Genomic DNA, 19,892 nt, shown 5'->3' on the forward strand with positions numbered 1-19,892 from the left:
ACAAATGCAAGCGTATAGGAGCGGCCTTAGTGCACGCTGCTCACATCACGCGTGAGCCCGACGCCACGCTGCACGCCCCGCCGAACGCTCCGCTCCGAGCGTCCACTCAGGCCTTACACTTACTCGATGAACAACATAATAATTTATTTAACATTATTTGTCGATTAGGTATAGGATCATCGAATATTTCGATGTAGTCAATAATAAAATGTAATTAACGATTTATTTTTCTGTGAGAACAACATTAGGTATATGTTTTACAAGAGGGCAAAGTCGTTGTTTAACCTCTGGTTCTAATATTGAAACGCGAGCAAGCGAAAGATTCCAAAATTGAACGACGAGCGTAGCGAGTGGTTCGAAAAGTGAAATCATGAGCGTTGCGAGGGTCTCAAGGCACGAGGATTAAAATTTAGCCACCGAGTGAAACTCAACATTTTTCACCACACCAACGCAAGGAAAATTCTACCTAACTGTATATTATCAAATCAATTCAAAATTAATGTTATTAAATATTTATAATTTAAAAGTCAATTCTACCAGCCAGCATAAAGAAACAACTCAAAATTTGCATTTGAAGACTTTGCCACACATGTGTATAAAATGCAACTTTCTTATCGGTTTTTGAACAATCAAGAGAGCTTTTACCAGCTGGTGTGGTAAAATAAAATTTCCTTTAGTAAAGGAAAATAAAATGAGTTAGATAATTACGGCGATGTGAATCGTCACTAAAACTTATACGTCTAATAAATACTTACCTATGAAATAGATAATCACAATAAGTTTTGATAAAAGGAAAGAATGGGGTAAGCTTTATATTGGTATAGTTTGTAGCTTTCTAATAGAGCCCGACGGCTAATCCTATTGTCTATTGTTAAGTAAAACCGCTCGTGCCACGTGCCACAACCACCTGCATAAAAAATCGTTCGTTCACTTTACCCAGGTAATTGAATTACAACTCCTATGGAAATTGCAATAAGATTCAAAATGGACTAATGGATAAATATGTGTGTGGTCCGTTCAACTCAGTAACCGAAATACTGAGTGCCGGCGAGTCGAACGCTACAGAACCAGTCAAAAATGTGTCATCGAGATGCGTAACAAAGGCGCGTTATCGGAGAGCGCACCTACACTGGCTTTTTGAGCGTTGGACTAGCCCGCGCTCAGGTGCCAAATAGAATAACGAAGACCCTTTTTTGCAGGTAAGTAGCACGTGCGGTTTTACTGAACAATAGACAATAGGATAAGCCTTCAGGCTCTACTAGAAAGCTACAAACTATAATATTGGTTAGTCTATTACCCACTTTACCACTAGTCGTGGATGTTCACGGTAATAAAACGGAAATGGAATGAAAGCAACCATTATTTAATTAAATATCTACCAAAGCTGGAATCTGAATAAAAGTAAACAGCTTTTTGCACTTTAAGCATAATTGTTTAAATTACTAATAAACGATCTTCTGATCTGCGATATTGACTTAAATAGGTATATCTTAATATATTATGTTATGAATATAAATTGTGATATATACCGCAACTTTTGGAGCGGTTCGTCTGTTAAGTTTTAGAATAAAAGTATTTCTTTATCCAATATGCATGAGTTTGATTTTCATTCAAGTGAAACTTCACCGTGGCATGAAGCAAATTGACCTATCCTATGTAAGTCAATATAAGTGGCACCATCTGCAGCAGTTCACACATAGCAGCTTCGAATTAAAAACGAACCAAGACGAAAACCAACACTTTCCAAAAACAACCTTATGCCGACGCCTCAAGATCTAAATTAGAATTTGGCTGTAAAAGTCCAGGGACACCTCTCTACCCAGAGCCCTCACACTAATGTTGCCCTTGAGCCATAATAGATGTCACTTTGTGGGGGCCCATCTTGTGAGGGCGAATCCGTCTGCCGAACGGAAATAGAATAGGCAGACGACGCATGCGTCAATGATATTATATAACCATAGATAGGTTGGTTATACTCATACTTGAGGAGAACATAAAATACTTCCACATATATTTCTGTGCCTACGAAGAAATCTGTTATTTTTGATTAATTTTCTCATTCCAGCCATCTTTGACACACTCGTTGTTAAACATAAAGTCGTCTCTTTCTCTTTCGGTGTGCGGGAGCTCGTTAGCACGCGCACATTTCTCGCTTGTCCAGCCGCGACTAAAGGCAACTTGTACAATTTGTCACAATACGCGCTTACGCTTCAATTTTGGAACGCCTATAACCTATCTTGAGTTATAAATCATTGGAATGCGTCCGATTTTTTATCACATAGCCCAGTATATAGTACATCGCTTTCTTTCAGTAGCCTAGATTAGTGGGTGATGTATCTGCGTGCGTCCCAAGACACGGGCAAGGGCAGCATGCGTGTTGGCTGCGCCTCTAAATTAAATGTCTGGAACACCATTGTTCCGTGTACGGGAAAGACATACAAACAATTTTAGTTCATTTATAAATATATTTATTAGTTTTAATTGAAAACAATGGAATGTAGTACGTTTTATATTAGGTATGTACGTATTTAAATTAATATAGATAGTGACATAAAATGGATGAAATTAAAATAATATCTATTATAATCTTACATCAGAAAGATATCAAAGCAATTTATTTATTTAATCGTATGGCATGCATGATTAGGCAATCAAAGTACAGCTTTGAGGTTGTTAAGCCAGGCAACTACTCAGCTGGGCCAGGATAGGAGTGAAGAGGGCAGCGCCGTAATATGTGCTCAGTGGTTTGTTCTTCTTCGCCGCACTCGCAGAGGGGAGATTCCTTCCGACCCCACTTATGTTGGAAATAATTACAGCGGCCGTGACCTGTTCTCATCCTATTTAGACGGCACCAGATCTTACGAGGTAGGTGAAACCCTTTTGGTTTTCTCGTCGGGTCTGAAAGATAGGGTGTGTCTTTTCCAGCCGTAGCAGTAGACCAGTCAGCTTTCCACCTATCCAAGATGTTGAAGTTGCTTAGGCCTGGCGCTATAGCACAGGGAGGGTTTCGAGAAACCAAACGTTGTGGGGGAGGGTGGCAGAACTCTTGATGTACTGGTAGCGTTGGGTTTTTCAAAATCTTCTCCACTTCTCTATTCAAAGCCTGAGCACGTCGGAGATGAGGCGGGGCTACATGGCTTAGTACTGGCAGCCAGTGGGCCGGAGTAGATTTAATAGTACCAGAGATGCATCGCATGGTCTCGTTCAGCTTGATGTCCACTTTGTTGGTGTGTGCACTACCTAGCCATACTGGTGCGCAGTACTCGGCCGCAGAGTACACAAGCGCGATACCCGAAGTGCGTAAGCAATCCGCTGAAGCTCCCCAGCTGGTGCCGCAGAGTTTATGGAGGAGATTATTTCTCGTTGCTACCTTTTGCGAGAGCTTGGTTAGATGTTCCTTATAGGTCAGGGACCTATCTAGCGTAACGCCGAGATATGTTGGGCAGGGATTGTACTTGAGTGCTTCTTTATTCAGGTATACAGTTGGATGATAGCTGGCCATCTGGTTGTATAGATGAAAACAGGAGACTTCAGTCTTACTTTGGCTGGGTATAAGTAGCCACGCGCTAAAGTATGCTGTCAGAGCTTTTAAGTCCGATGATAGTGTTTGGGCACCAGATTCAAAATCTTTGCTCTGTGAGATAAGTGCGATGTCATCGGCATATATAAACTTTGTAGCTTCTGTATGCGGAAGATCTGAGATGTACAAGTTGAACAACATTGGCGCTAACACCGAACCTTGAGGAAGGCCATTGTTCAACTTGCGTTTCCTGCTCTTCTTGTTTCCCAAGAAAACTTCGAAGGTCCTTTCAGTCAGCATGTTGGAAATGAGGTCTACTAATTCTCTGCTTGGGATTGCTGACATTAACTTATAAACCAGGCCGTGCCTCCAGACTGTGTCGTAGGCCGCCGTGAGGTCGATAAAAACCGCGGTAGATTTAAGGCGTTTTTGAAAACCGGCTTCTACAAAGTTAGTGAGAGCTAACACCTGATCGACACAGTTCCTGCCCTTCCTGAAACCAGCTTGCTCGGGCGGTGCGACAGCTTCTATATAAGGTTCAATGCGGCCTAGAAGGAGACGTTCTAGCAGCTTGTGAGAACAGCTGAGGAGAGCAATAGGTCTATAGCTTTCGACAAGGTTTTTAGGCTTTCCTGGTTTGGGCACGGCTATTACTTTTGCTAATTTAAACTCTTTCGGCAGGTTATTGTTTGCCAGGATGTTAGAGAACAAGGTTGTAAGCCAGCTGACTGTGATGGGCCCCATGTGCTTGATGAACTCATTAAAGATGTTATCAGACCCAGCGGCTTTATTGTTTTTGAGCTGCTTAATAGCGGTGACAACTTCCTCTACACTGAATGGTCTGGCAAGCTCATGGTTTCTTGGGAAGTTTTGCTTGAGAGCTGTCAGTTCTTTCTTAATTTTCTTCGTGAAGGTTTTGTCACTTTTGGCTCTAGTTAGTTCAACCAGTCTAATGGCTATGGCATCTGGGTTAACGCTTGGGCAATCTCGGTTCTGGCTGTTCTTCCCAGTTAGGCTGTTGATGGTCCTCCAAGCTTTTCTACTGGATCGTTTGAAGTCCATTTGCCCAACTGCGGTTTCCCACTTTGCTCTTCGGCTCTCGTCGAGCGAAGCGAGGAGTTCGGCGCCAGTATGAGGGTTTCCCGTTTCTTGGTATTCTTTATATAGATCCTCGCTTTTCAGACTCCATCCAGGAATGTACTCCTTTCTGTACCCCCTTGGTATAGATGCCTTTGCAGCCTTGATTATCAGCTTACAGAAGTTTCCATAGTTGGAGGCTATAGGGTCCAAGTTAGCTGAAGACACATTAAGATCCAACTGCTCCTCGTAGCTCTCCCAGTCCGCTCGGGCAAAGTTCCATCGCGGTAGGGGCATAGAATTTTGAAGGGGAATTTTAAGACCAATCTCCAAAAATACGGGTCTGTGTTGACTGTTCGGAAAATTGGACAGTACCGAACGACTACAAGGAAGTGGATGATCCAAGGGGTCTTTGGATACAAATACTAGGTCAGGGTTATAGTCCTTTCTCCATCTGGCAGAATGGAAGGTTCCCTTATCTTTTGCATCAAATACCAAGTGTAAGTTGTTCATATCCACCCATTGAGCCAGTAGTTCACCATTTGCGTCCACCTCTGAGGATCTCCAGTTCGTATGGTGACTATTGAAATCCCCAACGTACACACTCGGGTGCGGCTGGACAGGGAGCAGTTCGGAAGGCCATGAGATACTTGGGGGCTTGTAGACATTGGTCACAGAGATGTCCTCTACTTGCACGACGATGTAGTATAAAGAATCTTTGGCGCTGACGGTGGCCACATGAATGTTTGAGATGTCTGACCTGACAAGAGTGGCTATGCCGTGTTTAGGATGGTGGATGGCTTTAATTAGAGTGTAGCCCGGTAGTCTTACCCTTCCCTCAAAGTCCGCTTCATCTCTCGTGTGAGTTTCCTGAACATTAACAATATCAACTCTATAGTCCCTTAATACCTTCGTCAGATAGTCACTCTTAGCTAAACTTATTCCTTCTATGTTCAGTTGCAGGATGCGTACCGAGGGTCCGACATCCCTTGTTCTAAGACTCCTAGGAGTACACTTTTTAAGTGAGCTTGTATCTGTAGAATCGTTGACATTCGTGATCGCCATACTGTATCTCTCTGATTGCTGGTTTGCCTTTGGAAGGCTTTATTCATTTAGCACCACCCAGGGGACACGTGCAGGGTTGTGGTAGGTAATTCCTGCGGACGCGAGTAACAATTGTCCCCCGCAATCAAAGCAATTAAAAAGTAGTAAATACTGTCTCACTTAAATAAATAACATAAAAGCCATGCCAAGTGGCTGGTAATGTCAATGTTTTTTATACATATAGGTAGCTGCCTGTGCCTCATCCCCATTGCACGTCTAATAATTTCTCCTCGAAAGCGAAACCATTCTAAAGAGCCCAAACTGTAGAAGGTCCCGTTTTCCCGTCGAGGAGTTGACCGACCTTCCAACTGCATCACTCATCAGATCAGCTCTATGTTAGCGTAACAATATTGAAATGTTTAATTAGATATGCGGCATATTTAACTATTATATTATTAAAATAATTGTAGTACAGTCAACAGCAATAGTTGCTAAGCAGGCGAGGTGTTCAAAATGATCCTGACGCGACTTTATTGTTAAGAGAATAAGAGCGCGTCAAGGTAATTTTGAACACCTCGCCCGCTTAGCAACTTCTGCTGCTGACTGTACGCCTGAGTAACTAATACTGAACTTTAAAACTTATATAGGTAAGTACTTACCTTATTGTTGACTGTCAACAAAAGCGTTTTCTAATATAACATTTTATGACAGGGCCACTTGCACCATTTACTAACAAGGAGTTAACCGGTTAAACCTGGAGTTACCATGGTTACTAGTACAATAACTCTGGGTTAACGGTTTAACCGCTTAACCCCGGTTTAGTGGGATGGTGCAAGTGGCGCTTAGCTTGTTACATTATCACATTTAGTTTTGCTATTCCTTGTAATTTCTAATTGTAATCTTCGTGAACAAAATCAACAATACTATCACAGGTTGGACAGTCCGTCGCCCTTTTCCAACTGGGTCCTGCTTTTGCCAAAATTGTCAAGAGCGCTCAGTCCCGCTTTCAAGCTGTTCATCTCAATTCTGTTCCACAAAGTCCCCATTATCAGATAATAGAAGCTTAGTCCAGTGATAATTATCTTTAGTACGTTGTACAACACGTAGTCCGGCCAGTAACCAAATGAGCCTAGTAAGAACATGAAGATCAGTCCTCCGGCAAACAAATACAGCTTTCTTGTTTTGGACAAGTTGGCGTAAGCCTCATTGCAGACTTTGTAGGCGTCTGCAATCGTGTCATCCAGCGCCCCGTCCTTGTTATAGACCTTATGGTATTTGTACGAGCCTTCTGTCGGCCGCATATGCAGTTCGAGGGCAACTGCGTTGTGGTCCGAGTACGAAAATTGCTGCCCAGGCACCCTGTCTTCGAGCGGGTTGCCAAAGTTCATTATCTCGATCTAAAAATAAAAACTCGTTTTAGATGGATCTAGAAAATAAGTAGGTACCTACATCAGAAGTGTTTACATATTTATCATCCACATGATTGGCCTAGGGTGACTCTTTCTGATTTGTTAGGAGTGGCCAATTACTATGGAAGGGCCCATAACTATAGCAGTCACCCTAGTCATCTTTCTTTTCCCATCAACTTGATGCCGTCAATTAAAAAATAGGTCCTTTGCAGGCCTAACGAAGTTTTTTAAAAGTTACTTCATGTTATTTGAACAACGTCCCGATGTCGTACCTACATAAAATTATCCTAATAATCTTCTTAATGTCACTTAGACCATTACGTGGCGGAAGCCCGTGTTGCTCGAAGATTGCAATTCAATTCAAAATATACTTTATTCATGTAGGCCTAGCAACAAGCACTTATGAATAGTAATTAGGTATTATATTACATACATATCAGGGATGTTGCGGATGCCGATTTTTCGACATCCGCGGATGCGGATGCGGATTTTTAAAACTCACATCCGCGGATGCGGATGTCAAGATAGTACCTTAAAAAACGTCAAATATTACATTTTAGTAATTTTTATTTCAAAAAGCCGGCCAAGTGCGAGTCGGACTCGCATTCCAAGGGTTACATTAAGTCCCACTCACGCTTGGCTGCTCATTTCTAATAGGTTTTTAATATAATAGTATAATAGGTGGTTAATGACTAAATTACCTAGCAGTCTAGCACTTACGCCGAAGCTAAGACGTTCTTGTACCGACCTGTTCCACATCCGCATCCGCATTAAATCCGCATCGATTTTATGCGGATGCGGATGTTGAAAATAATGCGGAAGTTCCGCGGTTGCGGATGCGGATATTCGCAACATCCCTGATACACATTATATTAATCTAATTTGCGAATTAGAAACCCATTGTAATAAACTTACCGCCCACTGAGTGTTGACATGGTACAAAATATGATCAATCCTCTTCCCCTCGGGGCACAGCTTCGCTTGTTTCTTATCAGAGTAGCTGTTGTTGGCGTTGTCGTTGGTGCCGGTGGCTTTCCTAATGGCAGGATTGGTATTCTCACACTCTAAGTCGTACGGGTCTATGAGTGATGGAAGTTCTGTTATTAATCTAAAACAAAAATATATAACTTTACCAGAGACCAGTGCCCTGTTTATCAAAAGCTTGGATGTCACTTTTTGACAGCTTTTGTTAGAAAGGAACTTCCACTTGTATTACAAGTTACAAGCTTTTGAGAAACGGGCCCCAGTAGGTAAATAGTCAAGACAGAGAACACCGCGTTCCTCACGTGCCCCATACTGTTTTTTTTTTTCATTTTAGCTTTATCTTTATACATATAAAATCTGCTACTATTTATCTACTATCTACTGCTATTTATGACTACTTTCGTAGCCGCTACAGCGAAAGTACTTTTTTTTATACATTAAAATTTATTTAATTATACCTGTAGGACAAATCGCCAGGGCCTGTGTTGAGATCTCCAGCAAGGATGGATACATCGGCTGTGGATTTAGTCAGATTTACAAACTCTGCAGTGGAATGTGCTTGCAGAGCCCTATGTGCTAAGTAAATGTCATCCTCATGGTACTCAGCATGTAACTGAAAAAAAAAAATGGAATTTCAACATTTGAAATGGTTTTGTGATTTTTAGAGAAAGCTGTTTTGGGCAGATATCGTTTTAAAATAATTTCTATTCCAGAGGCTCACAAATACCAAAGAGTCAAATTGAGACATGTTTTAAGAAATATTGGTCTAGTTAATTCAAATACTTACATGGGTACAGTAGATGTTCACCAGCCTATCTTTTACCCGGAGCCGACACAAACCAACACCCTTGCCTCCGAACCAATCCCCATGGTGGATCTTATGGATGTAGCCATTCAATGGCCACTGGTGGAAAAATACGTCCTGGATAAGCCACTTGGAGAAAACGCAGAGACCTGATCCAAGGACTCCACTGGAAAATTATTTAAAAAAAAACCATTAATAAATTTCAGTTATAGAAATCTATTTTGGAGGGATTATAAGAATAATGCTAGTTATTCTCATAAAAATTTGCATTCATAAACAACCATCTAGGGCAGGGATCACCAATTACTTTGATCAGGGGTCCTCTTCTTAAAATAAAATGACCAATGTGATCTGTTTGTACTTGCGTTTATTAAATAAGGAAAAAAAATAGGTTGGCGGTCCGGATCCAGACCGCGGTCCACGATTTGGTGAGCCCTGATCTAGGAATACTTCTAATTGCTCAAACTAATAAATATATAATGTGAGGAGGCTAAGAAACTATTTAAGTATCAATGTTAATTAACCCCTGGAGCGCCCCAGAATTACCGTAGTATGGAACTCCTATACTAGTTACTAGCACACGTGTCTTGTTAGGGCGCTCCACGGGTTAATGGTATAATTGGGGATTGTGCACATTATTATTGACAACATAAATAGGTACTGTTAGTAGTGTTAGTGCATTCGAAAACAAATTAGAAGCACAAAGCAAAGCAAAGTAGTACCTGTAGAAGTAATGTGAGTAGGGCAGGTTGCGTTTCAGTTTTTCTTTCATAAAAAGATAATCATCCTCACTCCACACCTCCTGTAGGCACACCACTGTATGACAACTTTCTTGTAAATATGTAGAGATTGCTTCCATACGTTCTTTTCTGTTTTTAGAGACAATAGGTATACCCCTAGAAAAATGAAAGATTCATATAGACAAATTAAGTATGCTTTAGAAACATAACTTATTGGCTATAGAATGTTGCTAATGATTAACCTAATTTCTCTGAAACTTTTTATTTCATTAAAAATATTTAGTTTGCTTGTAACTTACCAACAATTAAGCGTAAAAATATTTAAAGAAAAGTCCGACATGGCAAGGAAAAAAACAGCCGACGCAAAACAAAGAAACTTGTTTTTACTTAAGTTTTAACTACTTTCTTAGTTTTTTTAGTACCGTAATACGTTTTAAAATATATAGCTTCAACTGTGCTTCTTCTTATTATTCATATAGAGAAAATAACTAATGTTTTATCTCAAATTTTATTATTTGTCTAATTTATTCCTAGCGAATGGACAACATATTAATAACCTAAATGAAAATCTTAACTGTCAGAATACTGTCTTAAACTTCAAATTATTAATACTAATTTCAACCTTAATGCTTAAGTACAAAAGTCTAAATTTATCTGTACTCTCAGGTTACTTGTACAGTCGAAGTCAAAGATATGTTTACATTTTTCGCCTTATTACAAAGGAGTAAGGTGCAAAAGTGTAAACGTATTTTTGACGTCGACTGTACATAACATTCTAACACTGTTTGAGACACTGAATGAAACGCTCGTTTATCTTATTACATCGACGACGGCCCCACCAGACCACGATTTTAGTAGCGGTCCGGTGCACGTTCGGTCGTGTTGGTGGTTCGCCGTACGTCCGTTAAGGATGGCTATAACAGAGAGCGAGAAAAAAATATTTTGACCGCACCAAGGTCGCGGTCCGCCTGTAAACACTATTGAAGCGAACGACTTCGTTCGTCTATATTTGCGTCTCTATCGTTCTTGCGTATTCGAGCGATAGACGCTAAAATGGCAAAATTCCGATGTCGCGGTAGAACCTCAGCTTTGATAGAGCGAGACAGAGATATTCCATAAAAAGCGGCCAAGTGCGAGTCGGACTCGCCCATGAAGGGTTCCGTATTTAGGCGATTTATGACGTATCGTATATAAAAATAACTACTTACTAGATCTCGTTCAAACCAATTTTCGGTGGAAGTTTACATGGTAATGTACATCGTATATTTTTTTTAGTTTTATCATTCTCTTATTTTAGAAGTTACAGGGGGGGGGGACACACATTTTACCACTTTGGAAGTGTCTCTCGCGCAAACTATTCAGTTTAGAAAAAAATGATATTAGAAACCTCAATATCATTTTTGAAGACCTATCCATAGATACCCCACACGTATGGGTTTGATGAAAAAAAAATTTTTGAGTTTCAGTTGGAAGTATGGGGAACCCCAAAAATTTATTGTTTTTTTTCTATTTTTGTGTGAAAATCTTAATGCGGTTCACAGAATACATCTACTTACCAAGTTTCAACAGTATAGTTTTTATAGTTTCGGAGAAAAGTGGCTGTGACATACGGACGGACAGACAGACGGACAGATAGACAGACAGACATGACGAATCTATAAGGGTTCCGTTTTTTGCCATTTGGCTACGGAACCCTAAAAAACAGATGTTATGGTTTTATTATACCATTCTGTATTTCATTTCAGGCCGTATGCCGTGCGCCTAGAAACACACCGAACCACGACCTTGGTCCGGTCTACAAATCTCTCTCCACTGTGAAACACCTTCCTTCTCCACTGCTTCCACGTAGTAAAGCCACGACACGCTAGGCTAGACATGTATAGCTGGTCAAGCAAATCTTGTCAGTAAAAAAAGGAGCGAAATGCAAATTTTCTATGGGACGATATTCTTCGCGCCTACATTTTTCAAATATGCCTCCTTTTCTACTGACAAGATCTGCTTGACCAAGTATATGGAGATTTATCGCGAAGGATTCGAAGGAAAATAGATAAACTAAAAGTAACATTATAACTTTAAAGCATTTATAATAAAAATCAAACAATAACACCAATTATTTCTGGTTCTAATGCTTCGTTGACTCCAGCGAGCTTGACAGCCGTAGAGATTTTCATACTACCCGCATCTTTTCTCTCTTTACGTCCAGTCAGTTTTGTTTTTGAAGGCTTGGTTTTAATATTCGGCTCACTGTGTAGCTTCAAGTGCAAGACCAATTTGGCCTAAAACAAAAATTAAAACAGTTAAGCCTGTGTCGGTCAGTCGGACAAAACACGCATTTATAGACAAGCCAACCCTGAGTCAGGCGCAAATTTTGTCGTTATAGATGGTCAGGCAGATCTTGTCAGTAGAAAAAGGCGGCAAATTTGAAAAATGTAGGCGCGAAGGGATATCGTCCCATAGAAAATTTGAATTTCGCGCCTTTTTCTACTGACAAGATTTGCTTGACCATCTATAAATAGCTTATCAGGTATATCAGGTTAGTAGTTTAGGCCTTATCCTCACGAGCGCTTTTTCAACGCGCGTTAAAAAATCGTTTGAATGACACACATAGAAACATGTTGAGGCGAGCTCATGTTCCACACGGTTTTCCATCACTAAAACTAACGGCCTTCGCAATACCTAGTTGGCATTATTCAACGATGGCGGTAGCGCTTTTTATCAAGCGTTGTTGGATTTTCAACTTTAAGCCTTGGTCTTTAAATCGAATTTAGCGTGCGGGCAGATTCAAGCGCTTTTTTAACGCACGTTGAAAAAGCGCTCGTGCGAACATTAAAGTCGAAATATTAAAGTCGGTGGCGCTTTTTATCAAGTATTGTTGGATACTTGATAAAAAGCGCCACCGACATCGCGTAAATAAATACACATGTATCCATTCAAACGCTTTTTTAACGCGCGTAAAAGCGCTCGTGCGAATGAGGCCTGTTATGGCTCCTCTCCACGATGGGCCAGCGTCGGCCACTCCAAGGGACGCATTTATGCGTTAGAGGGAGCAAGTGATATTGCTATCTCATTCTGCCGTATGGCTGCGTCCCTTGGAGTGGCCGGCGCTGGCCCATTGTGTAGAGGAGCCATTAAATCAAGTTTACCCTTATTTTTCATTCTTGCTTTACAATAAATGACTTAATGTAATTATTTTATTACCTTAGTACTCAACTCTGCTTCACATATTTTACATTGATGTCTTATTCTCTCATGTTTCGTTAAAATATGTTGTTTTAAATTACTGTTTCTTGAATAAACCCTGAAAGAAATAGCAAAATTAATTAAACTGTACCTATTACAAATAAAAATAAATGCTGACATAATAATCACTACTTGAGGCTTTGTATTTTTATATATCCTAGTGGCCATATATAAAACATATGCCTACAATGCTTTAATAATGCTTTAGAGTTTAGCTCTAAAGAGTGTATTATAAATATTATAATAGCAGCCAGGCAAGTCCAATTTTACAGTTTGTAGTGTATTGAAATATGAGGGTACTTCTGTGGGGTACCCCAACAAAACCAGTCTGGATATGTCAGGTACGCAATTACATGTGCTCTCCCGAATTTCGGCTATAATATCGCGATATAATAGTGGCGACGGGACAAATCGGTAGTATAAGCGTGTATTCGGCTGTGTTAGTGAGTTTTGTGAAGTTTTGAGTGCAAAGTGCAAGAAAATGGGTATTAAATTTGGTGAATTTGATATGGGTCAGGGGTGCTGGGAAAACTACATTACAAGGTTTGAATTCTGTTTAAGTGCAAATGATATTGTGGATGCAGATAAGAAAAAGGCGAATTTGTTGGCGGTATGTGGCTCTCAACTATTTGATTTAATAGTTTCTTTGGCATCTCCAACTACTATAGCGAACATAACCTATAAACAAATTTTGGAACTTTTGAAGGCTCATTTCCACCCCACACCTAATGAGATTGTAGAATCTTTTAAATTTCACTCAAGAAATCAAGAAGAGGGGGAGAAAGTCAGAGATTATGTGGCAAATTTAAGGAAAATGAGTATTCATTGCAATTTCACAGACTTGGAGCGAACTTTACGTGATCGGCTTGTATGTGGTATTAGGAGCAAAGAGGTTCAAAGGAAACTGTTACAATGTGAGAAGCTGACATTTACTCAAGCAGCTGAGATAGCATTTTCACATGAGAGTGCCACATTTGATTCTAGTATTATTGTAGTGCCAGGACCATCAAAACCAGATGTGGAGGTCGATGAACCTATGGAAGTAAACAAGATCACTAACAAAAAGGTTGACAAACAGAATAAACCATGCTACAGGTGTGGTAGGCAGCATAGGGGGGAGTGCAGATTCCGTTGGAGTAAGTGTAATGCATGTGGCAGAACGGGACACATTGAGGCAGTGTGTCTTACCAAAAATAAACAGGATGGTGGGCATAAATCAAATTGTAATGGGTTGTATGCCAATGTGAACAATGTGAGAGAAAATAAAGTTGACCCTTATATGGTAAAGGTATCAATTGATGATTCTATTATTGACATGGAAGTTGACACGGGATGTGCATTTACTCTAATTTCTGAAGTGACAGCCAGACTCATTTGGAAAGGAAAATTACCTATGTTAGAGAAGGATGATGTTGCATTAATTACATGGACAGAAAACCAATTAAGGATATTAGGAAAAACTGAAGTGCGAGCATCTTTTAAAGGGTTACAAAATGACCTCATGATCTATATAGCTAGAGGTAATGGACCCAGCCTCTTAGGGAGAAATTGGTTCCAGCCATTTGGAATACGGGTTCAAGGAGTAATGCATATGAAAATAAACGGTGAGGAAATTAAAGGGCTCCTACAGAAATATAGTGATGTTTTCCAGGAAGGTTTGGGAAAGTATAAAGGCCCATTAGTGAAAATTACACCGAGGGAAGGAGCGGTACCTAAATTTTTGGAAAGTAGACCCATTCCTTTTGCTTTGAGGGAAAGAGTAATAAAGGAAATAGACAGACTAGTAGAGGAAGGAGTTTTGGAGCCAATTGCACACTCTGAGTGGGCTACCCCTATAGTACCAGTTCTGAAACCGAATGGCAATGTAAGGCTTTGTGGTGACTATAGGTCTACAGTAAATATGGTGACCGACACTGATACATACCCTCTGCCTACTTTAGATGAGGCTTTCACAGCGATACAAGGTGGCACAATTTTCAGCAAAATTGATTTAGAAAGGGCATACACTCAAGTTAGTGTGGACGAGGCAACAGCACAGCTGTTAACAATAAACACACCAAAAGGCCTTTACAAAATGAAACGTTTAGCTTTTGGAGTCAAGGCGTGCCCAGGCATCTTTCAAAGACTAATGTCTTCCTTGCTTACAGGAATAAGAGGGATAGCTGTATTACTGGATGATATTGTTGTAAGTGGCACAGACGTCGCTAAGCATAACTCCAGGTTAGAAATGGTCTTAAAGAAATTACAAGAGGCTGGCCTAAGGGTAAACAAGGAAAAGTGTAATTTTGCAGTAAGAAGTGTGAAATTTTTAGGATTTCTCATTGATGAATGTGGTATACATCCTTGTGAGGATAAAATACATGCAATTGAGAGTACACCGGCCCCAAGTAATGTAAAAGAGCTCCAGGCATTCTTAGGATTGCTTAATTTTTATGATCGGTTTTTACCACACAAAGCTAATATCGCTGAACCGTTGTATAAGTTGTTAAATAAAGATGTGAAATGGCAGTGGTCTATGCAACATCAGAAGGCATTTGAGAAGTTACGCAAGATGTTGTCGGGTACTGACACTCTAGTCCATTACGATGTGAATAAAGAGATAATTATGTCATGTGATGCGTCACAATTTGGCCTGGGCGCTGTTTTGGAACACGTCATGGAAGATGGATCTGTCAGACCAGTAATGTTTGCTTCAAGGACCATGAACGTTCATGAGAGGAATTATGGTCAGATAGATAAAGAGGCAGCAGCTATAGTGTTTGGTCTTAAGAAATTCCACCAGTTTATTAGTGGCCGGAAGATTACGATCAGAACCGATCATAAACCATTGTTGGGATTGTTTGAACCGAAAAAGCCCATTCCTAATGTTATATCTCCACGAATGCTCCGCTGGGCTTTATTATTAAACTCCTATGATTACTCCATACAATATGTGGAAGGTAAAAAACTAGGAAACGCTGATGCGTTAAGCAGATGGCCGTCCCGTGACCAATCGTCTGAAGAGGAATACTTAGGAGTCCTCCTCATAGAAGAAACTCCATCAGACCTGGAACTGTCAGCCAGTGAAGTGGCGAAACTGACAACTAAAGATAATACACTAAGCAAGGTATTATACTGGATTCGAAACGGGTGGCCTAGCAAAGTGGATGTGGAATATAAGGTGTACTGGCAGAAACGCAACGAAATTTCAGAATATAAAAATTGCATTCTGTGGGGTAATCGGGTGATTATACCGGACAAAATGAGGCCGTATATCCTACAGGAATTACACGCAAATCATGACGGGATAGTGATAACAAAAGCCATAGCACGAAGTTATTTTTGGTGGCCAGCTATAGACAAGGAAATTGAAAGTTTGGTAAAAAAGTGCGAAACTTATGCTGAAAACAGAAATATGCCATCACAAGTGAGCCATAAGTGGATAAGGCCGGAGAAGGCATGGTCACGGTTACATATTGATTATGCAGGGCCGTTTCAAGGCAAAACATTTCTCATCCTAATTGATGCTTATTCAAAATGGCCTGAAGTAAAGATTGTTCCTGATATGAGCTCAGGGACACTAATAAATGTTTTAAGGGACATATTTGCAGAACAAGGGTTACCAGACACCTTGGTCAGTGATAATGGCAGAAGTTTCATTTCAGATCAGTTTAAAGAATTCCTATCAACAAATGGAATAAGACAAGTCTTGACACCACCTTACCATCCGGCGTCGAATGGACAGGCCGAGAGGACTGTTCAAACGGTTAAGAATAAATTAAAGAAACAGTCCACACTTCCATGGAACATAAAATTACCTACAATATTGTATGGGTTGCGTACTACACCCAATAGTACTAGTGACAAGTCACCGGCGGAACTTTTAAATTGTAGGCGTTTCAGGACAAAGTTTGACCACCTTAATCCCCTCATATTTAAGAACCAAGAGGAAACGCAAGTATGTGACGAGAATGAAAACACTGTAGTACGTTCATTTCAAATGGGACAGACTGTGTATTTCCGGAATTACAGTTCAGGACCACGCTGGTTGAAAGGAGTCATAGAGAAGAAACAAGGCATTTGTAGGTATATAATACGATGGAACGGGAAGCTGATGAAAAGACATATTAATCAGATACAAGGTCATGGGGGAGAGGCGAGTGATAGCCGCCAGCATACATCAGAAGATACTGGTCGTGAAGTTATACATGACACGGAGGCAAGTAAACCATGTGAAGATAGTGATGAGGATGAAGATATTAATGTCAAACTAAATGGTACTCCACCGGCCTCACAGTGGGCTGATATCATAGGGATTTCTGGGCCTCAGGATTATACGTTTAATCAGAGCCAAGAACGCATACCGCCAACCAACAAACGAGTGAGATCACCTTCATCACCACAAAACATGGAAGCCAAGAGATTAGCCATAGATTCCTATGAGAGTCTGTCAGAATCTGATTATGAACAGACTGAAGATTCAAACCAAGACTCGTAGACGACGTTAAGTAGTTAGTTTTAGTATAAATATGATAGAGCGTAAGGACCTTGTAACAGACAATTGAATAGTGTTAGTGAACTACCAATAAACAGTGAAACTTAGTGTTAGTGAATTATCAGTGATTAGTGAAACTTAGTTTTAGTGAACTATCTCGAGGGGAAGGCATGTAGTGTATTGAAATATGAGGGTACTTCTGTGGGGTACCCCAACAAAACCAGTCTGGATATGTCAGGTACGCAATTACATGTGCTCTCCCGAATTTCGGCTATAATATCGCGATATAATACAGTTAATAGTCATAAAGAACTAATGTAATTAATTGTGATTTAGAGAAATAAATTTAAAAATATTTACCGTTCACAGTTGTCATAAGGGCATGGAAAAGTTCTGTTTTTTATTTTCGAATGCGTTTTAATGTGCCGCACTATGTGACTGCGTAGTTTAAAGTGTCTGTCACACTCATTACAAACAAATGCTGAAACATAAATAAAATAAAAAATAAATAAAATAAATTGATTTTATTTCAGGCAAGCACCCATATAAAACACACAAAGCGAAATACAAAAATACAAAAATTACCTACAATAAAATGTAAAAAATAGCAATAAGTAAAAGAACTCAAACAAATTCCAGAAAAGATATCAGTACGTAAACAATCTTTAAGCTATGGTATGGTATGGTGTAGCAGTTCTTCAACTTTTTTGTCTTCTATAAAGCCCTAATCCAATTGCCAATCTAAAATAATTTTGCATTGAAATTATTTACGAATTGTTTTTTTAATGAATGTATTTTTAAAATGTATTAAGGAATAAATGAGGCTATAATAATAAAATAAAAATAAAGGCCTAATAGTATTCAGGAGGCTATAAAAAAGAAAAACATTCAATTGTTGAGGTACCTATAACAGCTGTTTACATAAAAATTAAGTAAGAAATTCTGCAGTCTTTTGTTTTAAACTCTAATTAGTATTTAGGCATAAATGACAATGTAGGTATGTATAGTTGGTCAAACCAAATTGACAGTAAATAAGAACAAAAAAACCTATACCTATCGTTTTCTTTTGGGTGCTAGTACTAGTGTAAGACAGAGATAGTATGATTCTCTCTGACTATGTTTGAAATGAGACAGTCCTTTGACAAACTAATTTTAATTACCTCTGCCCATGTGGTCTAACTTTATGTGCTTCTGATATTTAGACCACAGGTCGAATGTGGCATCACACTCCGAGCACCTGTATATCTTATGATTCCGAGCATGTTTCTTCTTTTCTTTGAGACTCACAAACTCTTTGTGACATAGGTCACAGCTGTAACATACAACGTTTCAGTTAACACCTTCGCTGGGGCAATTAGTGTTAGTTAACCGTACCTTGCATGGGGTATTTCAACCCCCTACCATGGTGAAGGTGTTAAGTTATTACTTATGAGAGAAATCAACATGTTTAGGGAGTGCTGTTAATAAATTGAAATTATACCAACTGATACAGTATTATGACAAACACACAAGATAACAAGGCCATCTCACAATAATCATTCATTCATTCATCATTCACAATAATAAGTGCTGTTTAATTTCAAAGAGTAGAATCATTACTGAAACTGTTTTAAATAATATGAATGTAACCCTAAGTATACCTGAATGACATAATTCCAGTATGCTGGTATATATGTGATGTTAACTGATGTTTCTTCAGAAAATTCAACTTGCAAATGTCACAGGAAAATGGTATCTTCACTTTGTGAGTAATGTTTATATGTCTCTTCAAGTTCTGTCTGTTAGCGTACTTCTTTAAGCATATTGGGCAGCTGCAAAATGGGACAATAACTTAATTTAATACAATAATTTGGTGTATTCTCACCCCCCCCCCCTCTCTCCGCCCTACCTGACCCCCGCCATATATGAGGAGGGGAATGATTTATATGAATCACCTATTCCCATGCAATAATTTGAAGCCTTTTACTATTCAATAGGATATAAGTATATGTAAATGGTAGTTTAATACCTGAATAACATATCATTTTCAGTGGTTTTATGTGTATGATTGATGTGTCTATCTAGATGACTTTTGTTCGTATAAGCTTTGCCGCAGTTACTTTCAGGACATGGAAAACCTTTCTGAAAAGAAAATTATCACATGTATAGACATCAAAAGCCTTAGATTAAACGTTTTCTTTTTTTTTGCCGTTGTTTCAATAACCGTCAAGCCTAGCCCACTATAATCAAGAATGGACAGTTTTTTCCATAAATGAAATCAGCTAATAGTACTACAAATACTTACGATATTATTATGAACTAACAAGTGTTGCGCCAATCTATAGGGTCTGTTAAAAACGCTGTTGCAACCTTCAAAAGTGCAGCGAAGTAAAGTTTCCTGTTTAGTTTGCATGTTTGTATTTCCTATCGCTACCACATTATTTAAAAAACTCGGTCTGTAAAACCGACCTGTGGTCGGTCTCGTACGAAGTTATTGTGTGTTTTATTCTCAGATTGAATTTATGTGATAATTATCAGTTCACTTTTACATCACAAAATTTCAAAATTCGCACGCACATATGCACGAGACATAACCTAAGCTCTTCTAAAAGTTCTAAAA

General features: G+C 39.4%; 2 protein-coding genes across 2 annotated transcripts; both read right to left on the reverse strand.

Annotated features, from left to right (window-relative positions):
* Positions 1–6,502: 6,502 nt before the first annotated feature.
* LOC134662564 (putative neutral sphingomyelinase) lies at positions 6,503–9,957 on the reverse strand. The gene is made up of 6 exons (XM_063518833.1): positions 9,879–9,957; positions 9,562–9,735; positions 8,822–9,005; positions 8,493–8,647; positions 7,966–8,158; positions 6,503–7,038 (listed from the first exon to the last, which is right to left on the reverse strand). Exons 1-6 carry the CDS (start codon positions 9,917–9,919, stop codon positions 6,568–6,570), a joined length of 1,218 nt encoding a protein of 405 aa, XP_063374903.1. The 5' UTR covers positions 9,920–9,957; the 3' UTR covers positions 6,503–6,567.
* A 1,686-nt stretch (positions 9,958–11,643) lies between these two features.
* On the reverse strand, positions 11,644–19,731 carry LOC134662565 (zinc finger protein 710-like). The gene is made up of 7 exons (XM_063518834.1): positions 19,578–19,731; positions 19,302–19,414; positions 18,934–19,104; positions 18,454–18,605; positions 17,654–17,774; positions 12,778–12,877; positions 11,644–11,855 (listed from the first exon to the last, which is right to left on the reverse strand). The coding sequence occupies exons 1-7, from the start codon at positions 19,683–19,685 to the stop codon at positions 11,673–11,675; spliced, it is 948 nt and encodes a 315-aa protein (XP_063374904.1). The 5' UTR covers positions 19,686–19,731; the 3' UTR covers positions 11,644–11,672.
* Between the last annotated feature and the right edge of the window lie 161 nt (positions 19,732–19,892).

Source organism: Cydia amplana, chromosome 3 (genome assembly GCF_948474715.1).
Source record: "Cydia amplana chromosome 3, ilCydAmpl1.1, whole genome shotgun sequence".
NCBI classification, from domain to species: domain Eukaryota; kingdom Metazoa; phylum Arthropoda; class Insecta; order Lepidoptera; family Tortricidae; genus Cydia; species Cydia amplana.